The 24,177-nt window shown below is 46.5% G+C and overlaps 2 protein-coding genes across 4 annotated transcripts in view; both read left to right on the forward strand.

The window, feature by feature from the left end:
• STX8 (syntaxin 8) overlaps positions 1-24,177 on the forward strand; it is a 691,269-nt gene that overhangs the window by 126,721 nt on the left and 540,371 nt on the right. The gene's annotated exons all lie outside the window — the stretch shown is intronic.
• On the forward strand, positions 2,106-22,238 carry GSG1L2 (GSG1 like 2). The gene is made up of 5 exons (XM_050765424.1): positions 2,106-2,423; positions 11,962-12,009; positions 13,536-13,688; positions 14,916-15,027; positions 20,200-22,238. The coding sequence occupies exons 1-5, from the start codon at positions 2,114-2,116 to the stop codon at positions 20,456-20,458; spliced, it is 882 nt and encodes a 293-aa protein (XP_050621381.1). The 5' UTR covers positions 2,106-2,113; the 3' UTR covers positions 20,459-22,238.

The following is a 24,177-nucleotide window of genomic DNA, read 5'->3' on the forward strand; positions in this document are numbered from 1 at the left end:
ATAGATGGAGTGATATTAACTCAGTATCACTGTCTAGCCCAGGCACATAGATTCCAGATTCTGTCTGGGGGTATTCAGGAGGTGTCTAACACATCATCAAGAGCCTGTGTGTTTTCAGGATGCTCTGCAGAATCTTCTGCCCTCACTCCTTCATCAGTGTCCTCTGCCCAAGGAGCTCCCTAAAAATCTTCAGCATCACTGCTCCTGCCAGTGCCCCCTTCAGTGAGGGCCTGAGAGATGGTGCCCAGGGTTCTGTCTTCTAGGATGTGAGGCCCCTGGCCTCAGAACTCTGCACCCAAGTGGGATGCATGCCGCCCTCCCCATTCTGCACAGCACCTCGGCCCTGAGGCAGCCTGCCTGTACCTCGCCTCACCCAGGGTCCCTGGAACCAGCATCTGTTTTCTGTAGTCCTTCTCTACATAGAACTGAACAAGAAACAGGCCTGTGAGGTCCTCGGGATTCCCTGATTCCAGAATCCAACACTGAGGACCCTGCTCCACGCAAAAGGCAAGGGTGAGGCTGTCTCACCAAGACAGCCACCCAAACAGCCCCTGGTCTTCCATCAAAATCAGCACCCTCCACAGCAGCCAAAAGGTGGAAGCAACGCAGGTGTCTGAATAGATGAAAAAAATGTGATTCGATAAACACAGGGAATATTATTCTGCCTTGAAAAAGGAAGGACATTCTGACACATGCTACGACATGCATGAAGCTTGAGGACATGATGCTGAGTGAAGTAAGCAAGTCACAGAGGGATGGACACTGTATGATCCACTTACAGGAGGCACCTAGAGTAGTCAAATTAATAGAGACAGAGAGAAGAATGGTGGCTGCCAAGTCGGGGAGGAAGGGCAATGGGAGTTATGTGACGGGTACAGATGATGAAAGATGAAAAGAGTTCTGGAGGTGGATGGTGGTGATAGTTGCACAACACTGTGAGCGTAGTTAATGCCACTAAACTTTGCACTTAAAAATGGTTGAGATGCCAGCCTGACCAACATGGTAAAACCCCATCTCTACTAAAAATACAAAAATTAGCCAGGCATGGTGGCACATGCCTGTAATCCCAGCTACTCGAGAGGGTGAGGCAGGAGAATCGCTTGAACTCCAGAGGCAGTTGCAGTGAGCCAAGATCATGCCACTGCACCCCAGCCTGGGCAACAGAGCGAGACTCCACATAAAAAAAAAAAGATTGAGATGGTCCAGTGTGTTGGCTCATGCCTGTAATTCCAGCACTCTGGGAGGCAGAGGCGGGTGGATCACCTGAGGTCAGGAGTTCGAGAACAGCCTGGCCAACATGGTGAAACCCCGTCTCTACTAAAAATACAAAAATCAGCCGAGCATGGTGGTGGGCGCCTGTAATTCCAGCTACTTGGGAGGCTGAGGTAGGAGAATCACTTGAACTCAGGAAGTGGAGGTTGCAGTGAGCCAAGATCGTGCCACTGCACTCCAGCCTGGGCAACAGAATGAAACGCTGTCTCAAAAAGAGAAAAAAAAATGGTTGAGATGGTTAATTTCATGTTATGTATGTTTTACCACAATTAAAAACAATGCCCTCTGGCGGGGCTCGGTGACTCACGCCTGTAATCCCAGCACTTCGGGAGGCCGAGACGGGTGGATCACGAGGTCAGGAGATCGAGACCATCCTGGGCAACATGGTGAAACCCCGTCTGTACTAAAATACAAAAAAATTATCCCAGCATGGTGGCATGCACCTGTGGTCCCAGCTACTTGGGAGGCTGAGGCAGGGGAATCGCTTGAACCCAGGAGGCAGAGGTTGAGGTGAGCCAAGATCATGCCACTGCACTCCAGCCTGGGCAACAAGAGCGAAACTCCATCTCAAAAAATAAAATAAAATAAAGCAAACCGACAAAAAACAATGCCCTCCTGCACACCTACCTCTTGGGGAGAATGGCAGGGCCAGCACCCTTGACAGGAACGTGCCCCGGCTCCGTGCCTCTGGATGTGGTGTGGCAGCACATGCAACTCCCCAGAGGGACGTGAGAGGAGGCTGTGTGAGGATGCCAGATGGCCGAGCTGAGGGGTAGGTACTGTGACGAGGCGGGAGGAGAGGGCCTCACAGCTCATCCTGCCCCACACACCTCACTCAGCCATGGACAGGACCAGGCAGCAGCAGGCACTGCTCCTCCTCCCCATCTGCCTCGCCTTCGCCTTCTCCCTCACGGCCGTGGTCAGCAGCCACTGGTGTGAGGGGATCCGGCGGGTGGTGAAGCCACTGTGCCAGGACCAGCCGGGAGGGCAGCACTGCATTCACTTCAAACCGGACAACAGCAGCAATGGCAGGATGGACAACGACAGCCAGGCTGTCCTGTACATTTGGGAGCTGGGCGATGACAAGTTCATTCAGCGTGGGTTCCATGTGGGGCTCTGGCAGTCCTGCGAGGAGAGCCTCAATGGTGAAGGTGAGCGAAGCCTGTAGATTCTGGGGGTGACAGGTGCAGGATGGGGCCGGGGCTCTGGAGCCAGGCTGTCTGGGTTTGAATCCTGCAGATTCTGGGGGTGACAGGTGTGGGATGGTGCAGGGGCTCTGAAGCCAGGCTGTCTGGGTTTAAATCCTGCATCTCCACTGACTGTCTAGGTATCCTTGAGTAAGTCCCTTCACCTCTCTGAGCCTTGGTTTTCTCATCTATAAAATGGGAATAATAGCAGTACTTACCTCCAAGAGTGATTGCAAAGATGAAATGACCAGATTCACATACGGTGCTTGCAATAAGGCCTGGCACATTCCAAGTGTTTATTAAAATTAGCTTTTCTTATTTGCTCTTGTCACCCAATCCCTGGTATTTAAAATTATTTGGGAATGAAAGGTGGCCCTGACCCAACTCAAAGGTGCATCCCTGTTATTTCTCCTGCACTTGGAATGATCTTGGAGTAAATCTTTAAAAAAAGAAGAGCGTTTCTACCTCTCCAAGAATTCAGGAGGGAGGAATTTGACTCTTCTATATTAGGCAGCCTGGCTGTAAACCCATGCTCAGGGACAGAATACTCCCCACTTTCTGCTTGGGAAGCAAAACCTCCAAGGCAGAAACAGGAGGAATCCTCCTCCCATCCCCATTTCTCTCCTGACCTCAGCTTATTACAGTAAATTTCTTGTGCAGCTTTGTACTTTTCCTGGAGTTTCTAATTGCCTTTTTTTTTTCCACTCTCATAGCATTTGTTTTTTATTCCTGAGGCCTAAGTAAAAGGCAACAAGAATGAACCCCCTGAGGCCCAGCATGGTGGCTCATTCCTGTAATCCTAGCACTTTGGGAAGCTGAGACAGGAGAATTGCTTGAGACCAGGAGTTAGAGAACAGCCTGGCAACGTAGGCAACATAGTGAGACCTCTCTTTACAAAAGTTTTTTTAAAAAAAAAATTAGCTGGGTATGGTGGGGTGTGCCTGTGGTCCCAGCTATTCTGGAAGAATCTCTTGAGCCTAGGAGATTGAGGCTGCAGTGAGTCACGATCGTGTGACCGCACTCCAGCCTGAATGATAGAGCGAGACCCTGTCTCAAATTAAAAAAAAAAAAAAAAGAACACTCTGAGATGCTGTATGTTCCTCCCCACCACCCTCTCTCCCCGCGGTGGCCACTGTGGGGCAGTCCCCAGCCTGACTGACCCTCCCATGTATCCAAATCAGTGCCTGTGTCTTGTGCTTTAACTGTGGTACAGACACTGCCATAGCGCCTGGAGCTAAGGCTATTTAGGGACCTTCCCAGTTCCTCTCTTCTCAGGGAGTGCTATCTTCCTATGAGTCTCTTCTCTACCTTCATGGACAGATGCAAAAGTCTCAGGACCTTGCGTCCTGGAGGATTTCCAAGACAGTTCCAGAATTTTGGTGTGGAAACTGTATTCACCATACTTATAGGCAAATCACTTGGGAAATTCCACCTCCATTCCAAGCTCTCGTATGAAGACTGCCTATAGTACTTCTGTTTCCACAGCTCTATATAGGCGTCACACCAGTTATCAAATGTATCACCCAAGGAGATTGTAAAAGAAATATCCAGGTGCCCAGTCCTGGAGGTTCTAATTTAAGAGAACCGGGGTGGAGTCTAGAGGTCTGTATTCTTTATTTTATTTTATTTTATTTATTTTGAGACAGAATTTCCCTCTTGTTGCCCAGGCTGGATTGCAACGGCACAATCTCAGCTCACTGCAATCTCCACCTCCCGAGTTTTAAGCGATTATCCTGCCTCAACTTCCCCAGTAGCTGAGATTACAGGCATGAGTCACTGTGCCCGGCCAAAACTTTTTTTTTAAAGAAAAAGAATAATACAAGCTAGGCATGGTGGCTCACGCCTATAATCCCAGCACTTTGGAAAGCTGAGGCGGGCGGATCACCTGAGGTCGGGAGCTGGAGACCAGTCAACATGGTGAAACTCCATCTCTGCTAAAAATACAAAAAATAGCTGGGTGTAGTGATGCGTGCCTGTAATCCCAGCTACTAGGGGGGCTGAGGCGGGAGAATCGCCTGAGCCCGGGAGACAGAGGTTGCAGTGAGCCGAGACTGCACCATTGCACTCCAGCTTGGGCAACAAGAGCTTGGTGTGTGTAACTCAGCGTGTGTGTGATGGTGGTGGTGGTGGTGGTGGTGGCAGTGGTGGTGGTGGTGGCAGTGGTGGTGGTAGTGGTGGCATCTTCTCAGCCTAAAACGAGCTGAAAGCAGGAGTAAGAGATGTGTGAGGCTGTTTCAGTTTCCTTCCTCTAGAGGAAGTCTGCTTGGCACTTCTGCAAACCCAGAGTGTTTACTTCACACACACACACACACACACAGACACATGCACACACACAGATACACACACGCACACACACACAGACACACACACACAGACATGCACACACACGCACACACAGACACACACGCACACACACAGAGACACACACACACACACAGAGACACACACGCACGTGCACATTTTCCTGGATCACACACACCACTGAAGGGTTTTTCCTATATTGTCAGAAGCACACACTGAATCTAAAGAGGGTTAGCGTTCTCCGTGATTCATGGACAACAGTAAGCGGAAATAAAGGATGCATTTCTTGACTTGTGTCTTCATCCATTCTCTGTTGCTTAGAACAGAATACCAGAAACTAGGTAATTTATAAAGAAAAGAAATGTATTACTTAGAATTCCGGAGGCTGGGAAATCCACGGTCAAGGGAGCACATCTGGTGAGAGAGCCTTCTTGCTGGGGAGGACTCTTCGCAGAGACCCAGGGAGGTGCAGGGCAGCCCATGGCGAGGGTGCTGAGTGTGCTAACATTCTCGCTCGGCCCTCTCCTCCTCTTCTTACAAAGCCACTAGTCCCACTTCTCATGAGAACCCATTAATTCATGAATGGATTAATCCATTCGCGTGAGCACAGCCCTCATGACCCAAGCAGCTCTTAAGGCTCCCACCTCTCAATACTGCTACACTAGGGGTGAAATTTCAACATGAGTTTGGGAGGGGACATTCAAACCACAGCAACTTCTTTCTGACTTACATGTGACTATACTCTTGCATCAGGACAGAAAGAGCTCTTTATAAGTATCTCACCGGATGTCCTCAAAGATTACTCCACAGAGATGCCTTTTGAGATGCTCCTTGTGAAAGTAAACAAAAAGCGTCTGGAAGTCCAACAAATTGGAAAAGATTCCACATTACATTACATTTTCTTCTTGAAAATTCACGACACACATTAGCACATCAAAATCTCTGAGAAGTCCCCCGACACAGAAACTTGTTTAACGTTACATATTCCAGTGTTTCCCCAAATTTATGGTGCATAGAAGAGGTTTTTTATGTTTAATAAGGATTAATATTCTACAAGACGATTGTTCGGTGGAACGCACTTTGGGAAAGGCTGACCTGGAACAATAGAGCCATTTTACAGATGAGAAGACTGAGTTCTAGAGATGTGAGTGACCCATGACCCACGGAAGAGTGCACAGGTAGGAGCTGAAGGAGCTGGGCTTGGAACTCAAATTGCATAACACTTAGCCTTGACTTTGCCTGTTACCCCACAATGCACACACCTTAACTGAAGGACAACAACTCTTATAATTATTGATGAATAATGTTGTGCCCACCAATTTAAAAAAAAAATCTCTACTCAATCACCAAGGCACACGTTTACCTATGTAACAAACCTGCACATCCTGCCTATGTGCCCCGGAACTTAAAAGCGGAAGGAAAACAAACACACACAAAACACCTCTGCTCACATTTTACATATTTCTTGATATACTAAGGTCATCCAGGTACACCTGGGTCTCTAAATATTGTCATCACTTTATTAAGAAGGAAGAAAGAAGGACATCTTCCCCCGATCATCTCCGCCACTCCTACTTATTTTTCTAAAGCAAAAAAGTTTAGAATGAATTAATAATTAATTATTTTTAGTCCATAATGAATAAAGTAATACCAAACATGTTAGAGGACAAAACAAAAGCTACACATCAAGGAGTTACAAACTCAAATGTTTATAGGAGTTCCTAGCAAAAGTGCATGGAGCTGGGCTACGGGAATGCCGGTGACCTTGAACCTCCGTACCTCAGCTAAAGCAGCAGCCTCGCGCTCCCATCAGCTTCATGCTCGTGTGCACTTGTAAGCCCGATACGGTGTTATCAGATGCTCTGATTCTTCAAGGGAGGCAAGATGTTTGGATTTCTTTGACCAATTTCTGAATTTTAAAATATCTTTAAAAAATGGCATGAGCCAAAAAAATTATGTGTGCTGCACAGTGTGGCTGGGGCTCCCAACTGGTGACTACAGCACAAAGGCATCTGCCATTTAGTCTGATTTGTCGCAGTACTTAGGAGATTTGGGGCATAAGAAAGAAAAGGGCTCAAACTGGAGGGAAACGGGCTGGAGCCCAAACAGTCCTTTGGAGAGAGGGTCAGGAGGGCTGAGGAGAGCAGAGCTCCAATCCTGGGAGGATGTGCCTCGGCCCTAAACAAGTCCAGGAAAGCGGTTTCTGGGCATCTGACTGCCCCAGCTCTGCTGCCCCGTGGGGTCTCCCTGTGTGTTTTCCTTCTGAATGGGCTCTGTGTCCCTAAAAGTTGACCCTCCAGGAAGCCCTTACCTGGAGTGCTTTTTTTTTTGTTTTTGTTTGTTTGTCTGTTTGTTTGTTTGTTACGGAGTCTCACTCTGTCGCCCAGGCTGGAGTGCAGTGGCAGCGCGATCTCTGCTCACTGCAACCTCCTCCTCCCAGTTTCAAGCAATTCTCCTGCCTCAGCCTCCTGAGTAGCTGGGATTACAGGCGCCCGCCACCACACCCAGCTATTTTTTTTTTTTTTTTGTATTTTTAGTAGAGACGGGGTCTCACCATGTTGGCCAGGATGGTGTCATTCTCCTGACCTCGTGATCCACCCACCTCGGCCTCCCAAAGTGCTGGGATTACAGGCGTGAGCCACTGCGTCCGGCCACCTGAAGTGCCATTTTAAGACCTCCTCTGCCCAAGCCACCCCCAAGAACTCTATCCTTTCTCCCCAGTGCCTAGAATGTCTTTAAAGGGAACCCACACCTTTGATCCCACACTCTGAAATGAAAATTTGCGGCAAACATTCCTGGCCCAGGCGGTACTTACATGAAATGTTCTTTTCCTTAGGCGAGTCTGTGCATCCACAAAATGCGTGGATTTTAGATTCTATGCTGTTCTGCTAAACTCAAAAAGTTCAGGGCAGAGGGACCCAGGCATCTCAGAAAGGACAGGGGCGGAGTGGGGGTCGGAGGAGAACACACTGACAGAGGATGTCAGAGTCAGGCACGGAGGGATTGGACACCACTTCCTCGGCTGGCTTGCTGTCCTGCTTGGCTGCTGAAGCACTCGAGCTATGTAACACCCGCCTCCCTCCCCGGCTTCATGGGATTTATACAGATTTTTTCTTTTAATCCTGGTGGCTTTATTCAAAAGGAACACCATTTCTGAGGATTCGTATTCATCAAAGGGGTCACTAGGCTCTGACTCTGGGCCCAAGCTAAACTCACCCGTCTAAGCTATTCTGAATTCTCTTAATCTCCTTGGCTGGCCTCCACCTTCTCTTTGCCCAGCCCTTGCTCTGTGCTGGCCTCATCTCTATTCCTGGTGGGAAAGGCAGTTCTCTTTAAAGGACAAGTTAGACCTTCACTCCTCGGTGCATTAGGTAGAAAGACAAGAAGCGATTCAGTAAAGGCCTCTGAGGTCTTAGGTGAGAAACTCCGGTTTTTAATTCTTGACTCTACCAACTCGTGTGAGCCTGGTCTCCTCCAGGTCCATAAAATCGAGATCATTGTACTTGCCTTTATTAATAACCCAACACTCAAAACAGTGGAAAGGCCAGGCGCGGTGGCTCACGCTTGTAATCCCAGCACTTTGGGAAGCCAAGGCGGGCGGATCACGAGGTCAGGAGTTTGAGATCAGCCTGGTCAACATGGTGAAACTCTGTCTCTACTAAAAAACACAAAAAAGTAGCTGGGCATAGTGGCGGGTGCCTGTAATTCCAGCTACTCTGGAGGCTGAGGCAGGAGAATTGCTTGAACCCGGGAGGCAGAGGTTGCAGTGATATCGTGCACTGCACTCCAGCCCTGGCAACAGAGTGGGACTCCGTCAATAAATAAATAAATAAATAAATAAATAAATAAATAAGAACTGTGGAATGCAGTTCACAAAATACTTTCACAAATTTCTCATCAGAGTCCTTTTATTAGACCCATTTTGCAGATGAGGAAAGTGAGGCTCAGAGAGGCCAGGAAACTTGCGATGATGACTGGCCGTGGCAGGACCATGCAGAGATGCCAGGCCTTGTGGATGTAAATGCCACACATTGCCTGTGGTATCCTTCTGCTGCCAACCTGCTGACCTGACTCGCCAGGGTATGGTTAGGACTGGATGAGGCGACGTGAAAGAAGGCTCTGCATCAGCCCCCAAGTTCTCCGAGAGAGAACGGGGTGTGAGGACTGAGGTGCTGCCAGTGCTTTGGGGACCTCCTTGGTATAACTGGGGAGGCTCAGATGAATTATTTCCTCGGTGACCGTGGTACTGCTGCTGACATCAGAGAATCAACCAGGAGAAATGTCCAATCACGTTAATCCGAAGTGACTTAATTCTAATGTTGCGGACGCCACTGTGGCTGCCCATGGACTGACAGGTCCCTGATCCTGTTGCCGTCAACCCCAGGCTGTGTAAATATTCTCCCTCGGGGCCCCTGGGATGGACAATCATGTGACACATGAATCCTTGGCTGCACATTTGAGTCAGAAAGCGTCCCAGTGGAGAAGCTCCAGGAAATGGTTCCATCATCACCCCAACCTGGGTTTCTCTTCTCCCTATAGCTCAGCGGAGGGGCAGTGCGGGAGTGTGAAGGAATGAGGCCCATAGGTACTTGGAGTTTCACGAGGATGGGCACAGCAAATGTTAAGGTTTATAAGGATTAGACATGCACTGCCAGAAGGGTATGCTTGCACACATATCATCCTTCCCATGTGCTATGACTGGATATTTGTGTCCCCTCCCCAGGTTCATATGCTGAAACCCTAACCCCAGTGTAATGGTATTAGGAGGTGGGGGCCTTTGGGTGGTGATTAGGTCATGAGGGTGGAGCCCTCACGGATGGAGTTAGTGCCCTTATAAGAAGAGGCTAGAGAGCTGGCCAGATCTCTTTCCGCCATGCGAGGTTACTACAAGAAGCTGCCTGCTGACCAGGCATGGTGGCCCTTGCCTGTTATCCTAACACTTTGGGAGGCTGAGGTGGGCAAATTGCTTGAACCCAGGAGTTTGAGACCAGCCTTGGCTCAACATAGTGAGGCTCCATCTCTACAAAAAAAAAAAAAAAAAAATTAGCCAGGTATGGTGGCGTGCACCTCTAGTCTTAGCTACTTGGGAGGCTGAGATGGAAGGATCATTCAAGCCCAGGAGATTTTGGCTGCAGTGAGCCATGATCCATTGCATTCCAGCCTGGGTGACAGAGCAAGGCCCTGTCTCAAAAAAATAAAAAAAATTAAAAGAAGCTCTCTGCAACCTGGAAGAGGGCCCTCACCAGAACCCAACCATGCAGGCATCTCAGACTTTCAGGCTCCAGATCTGAAAAGCTGTTCCTGTTGTTGATAAACAACCCCGTCTATGGTAATTTGTTACAGGACTAAGACACTACCGGACCCTGAGGAGGTGGAAGGTGAATGCTGGGTGGTGCTGGGGAGGCAAAAAGATGGGCTCTGTGTTGGGAAGTCAGGTTGATGGAGAGAGGACATAAAAGCTAACAGGAGGAATTTAGACTTGATGCTAGGGGAAATAGGGGGCTATAGAGAGTTGTTGAACAGGAAAATTAAATTACTTGGGAGTTTCTCTCCTATGAAAGAAAAAAAAAATTATTGAAGTCTACAGATGCTCCCTAAACTTCCTCTGTTTCTGGAATCTTCCAGCAATGGTAGCTTGCCCTTGGGGTTGCTTAGAGTCTGGAAATAAATAAATGGTTCATGCTAACCACCGCAAAAATACTCTAATAGAACTCATTTTATTCTAATAAGATTTAAATGCATATGAACTGTGGTAGAAGCTTTCCTAAGTATGGTTTCATGTAATCTTCAAAGCAAGGCTAAAGTGGGGACTACTGGATCTATTCTGGTGATAAGAATGCCATTGCTTTGACGAGTCCATGGGAAATGCCTCATAGCTTTCACGCCGTGCTCTGCTTTAGCTCCCACCAGGGTCAGACTGGGGGCGGCTCCCTTGTCTCAGGCAACTTTGCACCCCCGGCACCTTTCCTTGATTGCATTAAGTCAGTGATGTAGCGGCACAGCACTGGGCCCGGGCTCTGCAGCCCTGAGATCTAACAAGGAAACCGCCTCTACCTGCGCTGTCTTGAGTAAGTCACTTTCCCTCAGAGGCCCTTGAATGCACTGCTCTAAACTGTGTGGGGATGAACCAGAGGATTTCCCAGGCTGCTCCCACTCAACAGTCCATGATTCTATTTTGGGCCGACGTGTTAGTAGAGAGAGTGCAGGACACTCAGCTGGGACAGGACCCCAGAGGGTGACTTGCCATGGTCTCAATCCTCCATCTGTCACCCCCCAAAACCAGAATTTGGTGACATCTTCACACCAAGTGGATATCCATGGACTTTGAATTTTAAAGGGAACTGCATACCTAAGGCTGTGACTCAAGATTTTTCACCTGATGTGTGCAACCTGACAGATGACACTCACATACAAATAATATTTGTCCTTCTGGAAAATATAAATGAGTCTGGTGGTGGGTTCTGCCCAATGCCTGGTACATGCACAACGATTCCTCCCTTTCTTTCATAGTCAAGAAAGCATGAAGAAATGAAAGCAAATGCGTGACTCGCATGCTAAGAGTCTTAGTAACAGACATGGCTCTGAATCTGCTCTCACTCATTTAAAAAGAAATTGCAAACTTTGATCATTTCCCTTCAACGAGAAGCCAATTATTTCAGATTCATATCATGATGAATGCTATTTCCAAAGCTGAGAACCCCTGGTGTAAGACTTGCAGTATTAGTCCAGAGAGGCTAGGTTAGGCTGCAATAACAAACAACCCCCCCAAATTCCAGTGCTTCAAACCAACACATTTATTTTTAGCTCATTCTGTATAGACTTTTCAGGTTGGCAAGGGGTCTGTCCCCATTGTAGCTATTCAGGCACCCAGACTGATGGAGACTCCCTCTTGACATGGGCCTCTGGGATCACAGAGCAAGGGAACAAGAACCAGGGGAAAATACATTGGCTCTTAAAGCTGCTCAGATCCATCTCGTTTTTGCTCCCAGTTCATTGGTCAAAGAGTGTTACGTGACCAAGCCAGAGTCCAATAGGGCGGATTATATCATGCTCCCATACAGAGGGGCAGCTCACGTCCCTGACGTGAAGTAAAGCAGGCTGCACACTCCCCATTCCTCATCCAGTTAAAGGGCTGGAAATACACCATTTGCCCCCTGGTTGTGAAGGGTAACCCACTTCTGGATGCATTTTTATCTTTCAGATGAAAAGTGTAGGAGTTTCCAGAGCGTAGTGCCAGCTGAAGAACAAGGTAAATACCTTACTCACACTCTGCCCACCAGCACTCCTCATAGCTTAGACTATTTTTATAGTTTTATTGGGCATAGGGGAAATGATGAGGGAGTCATTGATGATTTTTCCATGAAGTCAAGTCCAAAAGGTAGAACCACAGGCTCTCTTCCTGTGCCCTATAACCAGTGGTGTGCTGGCAAATGTTTAACACCCTACTTTGTAGCGTAAGTGGAAGCCCTGATTGGCAGCACTGGCCATGTTCCATGGTGTAAATATTCCCACCACAGCCAATGTCAATTGCAAGATGAACACAGCTCTCAGTTGCAAGATGAACGCAGAGCTGTGAGATGTGCTTCAGCACACCACTGCCTAGAGCAGTTTTTCTTCTCTCTAAAGCTCCCTAACACTCAGTATCTTTGTAATTACTTTCTTAGTGTCTGTTCTCCCAGCTGGAGTAGAGGTTTTGTGAAGGTATGGATCACGTCTATTCATTGCTGTGTCTTCATTACCTAACTTGCCTTAGCGGAGTCCTTTCGCAAAGATGAGTTTCCCTTTCTGTCCCCTTTCTCCACTGCCCTCCACTGCCAATAGAGTTCCTTGAAGCCACAGGTGGGATCCTCTTCAGAAGGTAAATAAGTGACTTCCACAGAAACAAATGAGGTTTTGGTACCTGCAGGCAGGGCTCTCCAACTCACAGACCCTCCGCCCCGATGTTTATACATCTTTTTCTTGCAAAAGGCAAAGATGATATCTCCTGGTAAAATCAAAACATCATGGTGAGAGGTGAGGCTAGCTGGACTTGCTGGGTCTAGTGGGGACTTGGGGAACTTTTCTGTCGTACAAGAGGTTTGTAAAACACACCAATCAGCGTTCTGTAAAACGCACCAATCAGTGCTCTGTAAAATGCACCAATCAGCAGAATTCTAAAAGTAGCCAATCGCGGGGAGGATTGAAAAAAGGGCACTCTGATAGGACAGAAATGGAACATGGGCGGGGCCAATAAGGGAATAAAAAAGCTGGTCACCCCAGCAGGCAGCGGCTACCTTCTCGGGTCCGCTTCCACTCTCTGGAAGGTTTGTGTTTTCACTCTTCACAATAAACCTTGCTACCTCTCACTCTTTGGGTCTGTGCCACCTTTAAGAGCTGTAACACTCACTGCGAAAGTCCATGTCTTCATTCTTTAAGTCAGTGAGACCGTGAACCCACAGGCAGGAACCAACTCCAGACACAATGGTAGTTTTTGAGCCAGGGCATGGAGACCCGCAGCACCACTCATGCCCTCACAGCAGGGTTTTGCTTAGTGTCCCCCACTCCACCCCCCTCCACTCACCTATGGGCAATCCCTACAACTGTCCCTTTCAGCCCTGAGGAGTGCCTTTCCATTGCCAGCTTTCTAAGATTCAGCAGAGAGGCATCTGTGATTTTCACTCCAGCCTGTCTGTTTTTCATGTTTTGTTTAGAAATGAGCTAAATCAAAGGACTGAACATTTTAGTACTTCTGAATTAGAAATGCCCAGCGTTTCCAACATCCCTTTTCTTTGGCAGGTGTTTTGTGGCTGTCCATCGGGGGCGAGGTCCTGGATGTTGTTCTGATACTGACAAGCGCCATCCTCCTGGGCTCCAGAATGGGTTGTCGCAGCCCTGGGTTCGACTGGCTCAGGGTGGATGCCTTGGTAGCCATCTTCATGGTACTGGCAGGTACTTTCCAACGGCATCCTTGGAACAGGCTGCCCCAGAGGGAAAGCAGAGCGCCAGGCTGGACATGCTCATTGCCATAGAACAGGCTGGCTCTTTCCCATCAATGGCCATTTGAGCAGGGCAGGTGGTCCGCTGGATCAGTCACCAATGAATTCCATTGGATGGAGACAATATTCCTAGGGTGACAGATGAAAAGGGGCTAGGCACAGATGGAAAGTGAAATTTATCTGTGTATCTTTATCACAACCAGGGAAGAGGGTGCCCTGGCTCTGACAGCTGACATCACTTCACTGAAAACAGTGCGTAGGCATGAGTCTGTGGAGGGATCCTGCCCAGGTGCAGACATCTCCTTAATGGTTGTATGACCTCAGGCAAGTTACTTAACTTCTCTAAGACAGAACACTATAATGTATCTCAAAACACTTTGGCAATGACTAAGTAAGAGTGCACCTAGTATAGAAAAAGTACTCAATAGATGATAGTTAAAAAAAAAAAGTATCCACATTTGGTATAAATATTCCATTAAAATAAATAACTCCTTTTTTTTTAGTTCTACTTCTGTGTTCTCCAAGCAACTTTTAAAGCCACTTAGTTGGGTCTCCTAAGACGGCCTTTCCAGGGAGAAAGAACCCTGAATGAATGACTTCCTTTAGTCCTCAAACTGGATACGAAAAGTTACTCATGTTAAGTTAATCATGTAGCAGGCCAATTTGTACATCGTTGTTGTGCTTGATAAGTGTAATGCATCTTTCCTAAGTCCTTTTTTTAAATGTCCCTTTTCATTATTTTATTTTACTTATTTATTTATTTTGGGATGAGGTCCCCCCACGGAGGTTTCAAACCCCTAAGCTTAAGCAATCGTCCCTCCTCAGCCTCCCGAGTACCTGCGATTACAGGTGCATGCCACCGTGCCCACCTCCCTCAAGTCTTATCCTCAGCGAATGGGATGATAAAATCCAATTTCTGATCTTCTTAGGAAGGAACCAGGCCATAGAGACTCCTGCCCAGGTTCTGACAGGTCCTCCTCGATTGTGTGTTTCTGGATGTCTCTTCAGTTTCAATTGTGGGAAAGAGATGTCCAGCGGAATGTTTAAGGATGAATATATGCAGATACATCAAAAGGACTTTATGAATGCTAGGAGAGCTCCTTATAGCCAAAACACGCAGCATAGAGTTCTTCCATCACGTGTGTTCTTAACTGTGGCTCACGGAGCTTTCCTTGTGCAGGGCTCCTAGGCATGGTGGCCCACATGATGTACACAACCATTTTTCAAATCACTGTGAACCTTGGACCAGAAGATTGGAAGCCTCAGACCTGGGACTATGGCTGGTCATATTGGTAAGTTGCTTGGTCATGGTGCTTAAGTCCTGGAGGGTCAGGAGAGATGCACATAAAGATGAACGTAAGGTTTTTTTGGTTTTTTTGGTTGGTTGTTTGTTTGTTTTGAGACGGAGTCTTGCTCTGTCACTCAGGCTGGAGTGCAGTGGCACAGTCTTGACTCACTGCAAGCTCCGCCTCCCAGGTTCACGCCATTCTCCTGACTCAGCCTCCCGAGTAGCTAGGACTACAGGCGCCCGCCACCATGCCCTGCTATTTTTTTTTTTTTTTTTTTTTTTTGTATTTTTTAGTAGAGATAGGGTTTCACCGTGTTAGCCAGGATGGTCTCGATCTCCTGACCTTGTGATCCGCCTGCCTCAGCCTCCCAAAGTGCTGGGATTACAGGTGTGAGCCACCGCACCCGGCCAAACATAAGTTTTATAGGATGACCAACCTTGGTCATAGTGCTGGCATCTGCCGGTATGTGACTTTGGGTGAATTCTGTGACCCATCTGTAGCTAATTCCCTCATCTATAAAGTGAGGATACCTGCCTCAAACATTTGTATAGGGATTTAAAGAGATTATGTTTATAAAACTCTTTGCACCTAGTAAAGTCCCTGAGAAATGGAGACATTGTTGATGTTCAGTTCTTAAACATGGTGTGGGAGGAAGTGTCTTGATCTATAACTCCTAATAAATACTTCAACGGGGGGAGATCCAGCCCCTGTTTCTAACACAAAGACAAGGTCATGACATGGGAATTCTGTCTCTAATGGACTCGACCACATTATGCAAGGCCACAGGTGTTCTCTTTGATGTGGACCTCTGAAGCATATCGTATCTTAAAAATAGATGTACATAACTTACATTTTCATCTTATATAACAACCTCTTATGTTACTTTCCTCTTTGTAAAACGCATAACACGTTCAGGGCTCACTCCCTCATCCTACTATTCTCGGATTCAGTGAACGCATGTGTGTTACTGTGAGCCATATGCTTCATGAGTTGTTAGAGTCTGAACTTTTCTTAGTCTTCATCTTCCCAGTCTGAAGATGTTAATTTTTACAACTGTTTCTCTGGGCACCTGTCCCTCCACCTGTTTGTCACTTAGCTGCCCCCCTTTGAATTAGGGCTGTTGGTTCTGAGGGGCTATCACTGGCACCTTACACAGTTGAGAGTGTAGTTGCAGCAGAACTCAGATGAATCGTAGGTGGATTCTCAACTCTGGCCAATTTGTACTGCACTCCTTTTGCTATGGATAGAAGCAAATTCCAAACACTAAAGGAGCCCGAAGAATGGTCTGTTTGTTTCCAATATCATTTTGTTTTGTTTTTGCTTTCTATTACTTTCAATTACTTAATATTTAGCAAAAGAAGTATGTAAATGGTTGTTAAAAATCAAATAGCACTAAGAATAAAAATCGATCGATTCCATTCTCTCCCTGTGCCACCCTTCTGATACCCACCAAGTTCATTCTGTTTGCGCTTAGTAAACCAGTTACTGTGACAATGGATCTTACAAAAGATTTATTCACAGGGCAGATAAAACATTTATTCACAGGGCAGTCTGATAAGAAGGTGGGAGAACAGCTCTAAAATCCGCCTCCCTGAAGATAAGGCTTAGGGATATTTATGGGTTAAAGAAGCGGGGTAGTCTAAGGCAAAGAGGAAAGGTGATTGGCAGTGGGGAAAAATAAAGTTATTGGTGATCTGTGCAAGCATAGCCAGGGTTCATGGCTTTTCACAAGACGCATGTTCAGGAAATGGTAGCATTAGCATGTTCCGAGGGTAGAGTTTTTGGCCTTCTGACATCAAAAGGCCACCTCTCAGGCACTTGTACAGGATCAGCTGAAGGATCGGTGGTCTCAACCAGTTTGAACTGGATAGGAGCTACCCCAAGTTCCTGAAAAACAAGCAACCATTACCATGGTGACATATACATCATAAATGTTATCTGTAAGGAAGCCAGTGAAGGTTAAGCTATAGAATTTAGTGGTGTGGCTTTTAGTTACATGGGGAGGAAAAAAAGCAAGCGACTGAAAGCAAGCAGGGCAGGTTAGGTTTGGTGGACCTAATCAGATTAGCTTTACAGTTTCACTTCCAACCCCCAAAGCCCTCAGACTTCCAGCCCTATTCCAGGCTGGTTACTGTCTAGAGCTGTTATGAGACTTCCCTGCACCACTCCCTTATCTTTGAATGCTGTTTCTTAGGTCCCATTGCCTTATCTTATTTAGTTTACATCTACCTTTTCTGGGAGTACATCCTTCAGTAGCTTCCTAAGAAAGGATCCAATGAGAGATAAATTATTTTACTCCTTGCATGCCTGGAAATTCAATACTCCATATTTGATTGATCGTTTGGCACAGTGCAGAATTCTCTGTTGGAAATCATTTTCCCATAGAATTTTGATGGCCGTACTCCATTTTCTTCTAGCATTCATAGTTTCTTTCAAGAGTCCAGCACCATTCTGATTCATGTGCCTTTGTAGGTGGCCTGTTGTTTTCTTCTCTTTATGACCAATGTTCTGAAATGTCATGATGATATCCTTTGGTGAGGATTCTCTTTTCTCCACATTCATCCTTCACCTATGTGCTTGGGGTTGGGGCGGGGAGCCTTTAATCTGAATATTCGTGTCCTGGAATTATGGTGATTTTTGTATTTGTATTATTCCTTTGATTGTTTCCTTTCCTCAGTTTTTTGTTCTCCTTTTAGGAAACTCTTGTTAGTTAGATATTAGGTCTTTTGGGTTTATTATTCAAGGACCTTATTACTTTCTTTATATTTTGTTTCTCTTTTTATTATATTTTCTGAAAAATTTTCCCTACTTGTCTTCCAGCCTTTCTATTGAATTCTTATTTTGCACTAATTTTAATTTTCCAGGCTCTTCCTTGTTTTCTAGCTGTTCCTTTTTCATAATATCCTGATCTTGTTTTATTGATACAGCATCTTCTCTTCTCATGTTCCTCTGAGGATATTAACCAAAGGGTTTGTTTTTTGTTGCTGTTTTCTTTTGTTCCTTGTGTTATCTCTCTCCTTGAGAATTCTTTCTCCTCCCCACTTTGTTGTTGGACCTTTCCCCCAACGACGTGGGCATCCTTGATTGTCAAGGATAATTGGAAGCTCTGGAGCAGGGTTGGCATTTATCTACTGGTAGGCTCTTTTGTTGTTGTTGTTTTGGTATGTGATTGGGTATGGCACCATCTATTTAATCTTGGAATTCCACTCCACAAAAACACACACATATATCAGTTTGTAGAGGTTCCATCCGCAACCTGTCAGTGTCTTCAGAAGGGAATCATCCAATATCTGCAGGAAGTGGAGTGAACTCGTATGCCTGGCTGATCATTTCTGAGGTTAGGCATAGGAAAGGGCTGGACAGCTTCCCACTCCTGTGCAGATTTCCATACAATCCCATTTTCAGATCAGCCCCCTTCCTTGCCTTCCTTTGGACCTCCTGTCTCTGAATCTGGAGGCTTTCCTTCCATTCACCTTCTCCAGAGAATAAAACTTTGCTCTCCTGGGGGAAAGGGAGGTGGGGGAGAGTGTCTGTGGTAAGGAGGAGACTAGGGAAAAGGCCGGATTTTTTGTGCCGTATTTGTGCCTCAAGGTTCCGCACCTCTCAAGGATACAGCGGTGCTGATATAACAGGTATCCTTCTTGTCTTGTGGGTGGCCCTCATTGCAGACACTTTCTGTGTTGCATCCCTCACTCTATGAATTAGTCATCCCTCTCCCAGCCGTTTCCATCCTCTTGTGTCTTCTCTCCAATTCTCCTTGTCCTTGTCTGTTCACACTAGTACATATCCCTTTACTCTCATTTCAGTGGGGGTGTGGAGAGATGCAATGAGTTTCTGCCCTCATTTAAACCAAAATAATCACCTACTTAAAGAAAAGATGAAGCAAGGACAGGCCCACCCCAGAACCCTGACGTGTGTCCCTGGTTAACCGAGCCCACGGCATCAGGAGGCAGCAACGTCTCGCAAGTTGGCCAGCAGTACCCGGACTCACAGCGTTTACAGCCGCATCCAGGATGTCCCACTTTCTAACTGGTCGTGGACAAGTTGCTTAACTTCTCTGTGTCTCAGTTTCCTCATCTGTAAAATGGAGCTTATTACAGTGCCCCCATCAGGGGGTCGCTCTGAGGTGTTCAGTTAGATAACCCGGTACCCATCACGGCATCTGGCATACATACAAGACTGTTTATTATTGTTAATCTTACTGTTATCCATGGGGAAGTGTCTCTGGTTAGCCCTACATTTTGCTTTACTTCTCTAGGTTCTTTGTCCACCACACAGCCCTTCTCTTTATCTCATAATAATGCAAACATTTGAACACCCTTTGGTATAAAGTAGATGCTAATTACCACGTTCCCAACACAGTGCTGGGTTCTATGAAGGATGAAAAGTGTAGCCCATCATCTCAGTATGCAACGGGCTTACAGTCTGGATGGGGATATAAGAATAACGATGCTGGTTGAGCGTGGTGGCTCATGTCTGTCATCCCAGCACTGTGGGAGGCCAAGGCGGGCAGATCACCTGAGGTCGGGAGTTCAAGACCATCCTGGCCAACATGGTGAAACCCCGTCTCTACTAAAAATCCAAAAATTAGCCAGATGTGGTAGCACACGCCTGTAGTCCCAGCTACTTGGGAGGCTGAGGCAAGAGAATTGCTTGAACCGGGAGGCAGAGGTTACAATGAGCCAAGATCATGCCATTGCACTCCAGTGACAGAGACTCTGTCAAAAAAAAAAAAAAAGACACCAATGCCGCTCTCCTGGTTTAGAACCAACAGCAACAATTTGTAAACTTCTATGCAGCAGATGCCATACTAAGTATTAATACGTCCCACGCATTCACTCATTGAATTCCTCACAGCCACCCTGGCGGCAGCATTGATATTATTCCAGTTTTGCAGATGAGGAAACTGATTCAAAGAGGTAAAGCAACCGGCTCAAGGTCACACAGTTAATACGAGGTGGGGCCACGGTGCAGAGCCAGCACAGTGACTCCAGAATCCATTCTCTTAACCCTTGGGCTAAACAATACTTTGACTAGACTCTGGGATTTGTGATCCAAAATGCAGGTCCAAATTGAGTAGAATGAGGAGCTGTTTTTTTCTCCAGATTGACCCCCAGCAGGAAGTCCCGGAATCACAGCCCTCAGCCCTTTCCTAACAGTGCCTTCTGTTGACAGCCTCGCCTGGGGTTCTTTCGCCCTCTGCCTGGCTGTGTCGGTCACGGCCATGAGCAGGTTCACGGCAGCCCGCCTGGAATTCACCGAGAAGCAGCGGGCACAGAACGGCAGTCAGCACTCTCAACACAGCTTCCCGGAACCCGAAGCTTCAGAGAGCGTTTGGAAAACAGGAGCTGCTCCTCGCCCTGCTGGACAAGCCTTCAGGAATGTTTCTGGGCACCTCCCATCAGGCGCCCCAGGCAAGGTGTCCATATGCTAGCCAGTGTCCATGGCTGCCACATCTGCACAGGCAAACAAGCCAGGCGCTGACACTCACAATGTACACCCTGCCTCTGGGTTGGACTTCAGGAGACTGTTGTCCAGGGAAAGCTTCCATCCCCACCCCTCCACATCTCACCTTTTACTAAACACCTTTGGCTTCAGCCTTTGATTCCTGTTAAAATGCCAGTACCTTGAAGTGCGATATTGCTTACCGAAGATATCAACCATTGACACTCCAGTATAAAAGAGAGCTTATTAATGACAGTGAATTTGATAAGGATACCAAAGAAAGAGGGAGGGTGCCAGTACTAAGGGGAAGAGGAGTTGAAGAAAGGGGAAAGCAAGTCTTTTAAACTACAAGGGAGGCAAAATGTGTTGCCTGCATAGGTTTGTTGACAGAAAAATCCAGAAAAATGTTTCCTCCTAGTTGACACACACAATAAAGTATGTGTGACTATTCATACTTTCTTTTTCATTTGAATCAAGAAGACAGAAATTTCAAAATATGTTTCCTGTTATTTTTTAAAATATTTTTTCTTGGAAATTTTGTGTTTCTACTTATCGTAAAATCAGTTTGGAAGGACAGTCGAACGATAGAAATGAACACACAGTCAAATGGAATGACATCTTATCTTAGTTTAAGTGGAACACATGTTTGAATTGTTCTGCTTAAATTAAATCGCCAGCCACTTTTGCTTCTAAAAATAAACATTACCAAACATGCAGGTCTTGCTGGAGGCAGTGGTGGGCTGCAGGATTCCTAATCCGGTCAGCTGCAATATTGTGTCAATTCATCCCATGTCTAGCTACCATGTTATGCAGGCCACAGGTTGTTCCACACATAATTTGGTTTTTTGGGAAAAGAAAAGGGGGGGTGGGTATAGTGGCTCATGCCTGTAATCCCAGCATTTTGTGAGACCAAGGTGGGCAGATCACTTGAGGTCAGGAGTTCGAGACCAGCCTGGCCAACATGGTGAAACCCTGTCTCTACTTAAAAACAAACAAACAAACAAAAAACAGAAATAGCTGAGTATGGTGGCACATGTCTGTAATCCCAGCTACTCAAGAGCCTGAGGCAGGAGAATCACTTGAACCTGGGAGGTGGACGTTGCAGTGAGCAGAGATCGCGCTACCGCACTCCAGCCTGGGCAATAGAGTGAGACCATGTCTCAGAAAGAAAAGAAAAGAAACGGACTACAAACTCTAACAACCTTCAATATGTCCTTGCTCAGATCCATTTTAAAAATGATATTCATATGTTTTGTAAACATATCATTTCTGGGAAAATTAAATCCAATAAAAATCTGTTTATGCTGAACTGTAGAACTTACACTGTCCTAAAATAAATGGAAAAAAAAAAATCCAGCTACCTTTGTGTTTGGGGCTCAACGTGAGCACCTGCCTGACAAACGTTGGTTCTGTGGAATTTTGTGTTTCATTGCGCTAAGCATATATGAATACAATGGATTCTTGCTGGAATAAACCCAACCCAGAGAATGTCTGCTGGGGTTCCCTGGGCCATTTGCTCACCTACAGCAGGAGAGTTTATACCCACAAGCCTCTGCCCTTTGCAGTGTGCATGTACTTTCAGATGGTTTTTCGTCCCTCTGTATTCATGTAGGCAGGTCCTGTGTGACTGTCACATTCTCAAGTCAAAGTCTCATCTTACAGGGACGGAAATACACTGGAGAGAGACTTCCCTGAATTCTCTCTTGTGAAAAACACCTGTGAACACTGTGGCTGAGGATGCCAAGGAAGAAATGAATTTTTAAAAACTATTTGGACCAGTTTTTGTTTTTATTTATTTATTTTCTTCATCAACTTTTATTTCAGGTTCAGAGCGGGATACATGTGCAGGTTTGTTACATGGGTAAAGAAATACATTTTTGGCTGGGTGCGGTGGCTCACACCTGTAATCCCAGCACTTTGGGAGGCCCAGGCAGGTGGATCACCCGAGGTCAGGAGTTCGAGACCAGCCTGGCCAACATGGTGAAACCCCATCTCTACTAAAAATACAAAAAATTAGCCAGGCGTGGTGGCAGACGCCTGTAATTCCAGCTACTCGGGAGGCTGAGACAGGAGAATCAGTTGAACCCGGGAGGTGGAGGTTGCAGTGAGTCAAGATCATGCCACTGCACTCCAGCCTGGGCAACAAAAGGAAAACTCCAAAAAAAGAGAGAGAGAGAGAGGAAGGAAGGAAGGAAGGAAGGAAGGAAGGAAGGAAGGAAGGGAGGGAGGGAGGGGGAGGGAGGGAGGGAGGGAGGGAGGAAGGAAGGAATTTTTGGAGCCATGTGAGGGCAACTGGCATCATCAGATGGTACACTTGGCCCCTAGAGAACAAAGCCAGTGGTCAATCAAACACCAGGGCAGGACAGAAGGCGACTGGTCACTGAGGCTTAAGTCAAAAAACCATTCTTTGCTACATCCTCTGAGCTCACAAGGCACTTGGCTTCCTTATAAATGTTTTAAATATCAATTTTATCGAAGTATAACACAGAGAGAGAAAAGTATACAAATCACAAGTGTACAGCTTCATAAATGTTTGGAAAGTGAGCATGCCCCGGTATCTGCCCTCCACCTCAAGAAACAGAACCAAGGCGCCTCATTTCATCTGTCTTTGCCGCAATACACACCCAGTTGGATTTTCATTTGGTATAATGAAATCATCTCTTTTCATCTTTCCCCCCTCACACATGCTACATTTTTCTATGCAAAAACTGTTCTCTGTACCCCCAGCATCTATGGTTGGCAGTGGAAAAGGTTATATTTGTATATACTCATATGTATATGTAAGCATATGAATATGCATGTTTGTATACACACACACATGCACACAGACCCTGTCAAATAGACTCTTTTTAGCTTTCTATTTTATTTTATTTTATTTTTGAGACAAAGTCTCAGTCTGTCGCCCAGGCTGGAGTGCAGTGGCACGATCTTGGCTCACTGCAACCCCTGCCTCCCGGGTTCAAGCAATTCTCGTGCCTCAGCCTCCCGAGTATCCTGCCACCACGCCCGGCTAATTTTTGTATTTTTAGTAGAGATGAGGTTTCACCATGCTGGTCAGGTGGTCAGGCTGGTCTCGAACTCCTGATCTCAGGTGATCTGCTCGCCTCGGTCTCCCAAAGTGCTGGGATTACAGGTGTGAGCCACCACACCCGGCCTCCTTTTTAGCTTTATATGGGAAATAATATAGCTCATGATTGAGAGCATGGACTCTGGAGTCAGACAATCTGCATATACATCCTGGTTCCTCACTTTGACCTTGAGCAAGCCGCTTAATCTCTCTACACCTCAGTTTTGTTACCTGTAAAAACAATCCTCCTATTTTTTTTTTTTTTTTTTTCTGAGACAGAATCTCACTCTGTCGCCCAGGCTGGAGTGCAGTGGCATGACCTCGGCTCACCACAACCTCTACCTACCAGGTTCACATGATTCTCCTGCCTCAGACTTCCTGAGTAGCTAGGATTACAGGTGCCTGCCACCACGTCCAGCTAATTTTTGTATTTTTAGTAGAAATGGGATTTCGCCATGTTGGCCAGGCTGGTCTTGAACTCCTGACCTCAGGTGATCCCCCCGCCTCAGCCTCCCAAAGTGCTGGGATTATAGGTTTGAGCCACCCCGCCTGGCCCTCCTTCCTATTTTAAGAGCTGTGAGGACTAAGTGTGTTAGTATGTGTGAAGAGAATTATGATCTGAGAATTATGCCTGGCACTTA

This window comes from Macaca thibetana, chromosome 16, assembly GCF_024542745.1.
Source record: "Macaca thibetana thibetana isolate TM-01 chromosome 16, ASM2454274v1, whole genome shotgun sequence".
Taxonomy (NCBI): domain Eukaryota; kingdom Metazoa; phylum Chordata; class Mammalia; order Primates; family Cercopithecidae; genus Macaca; species Macaca thibetana.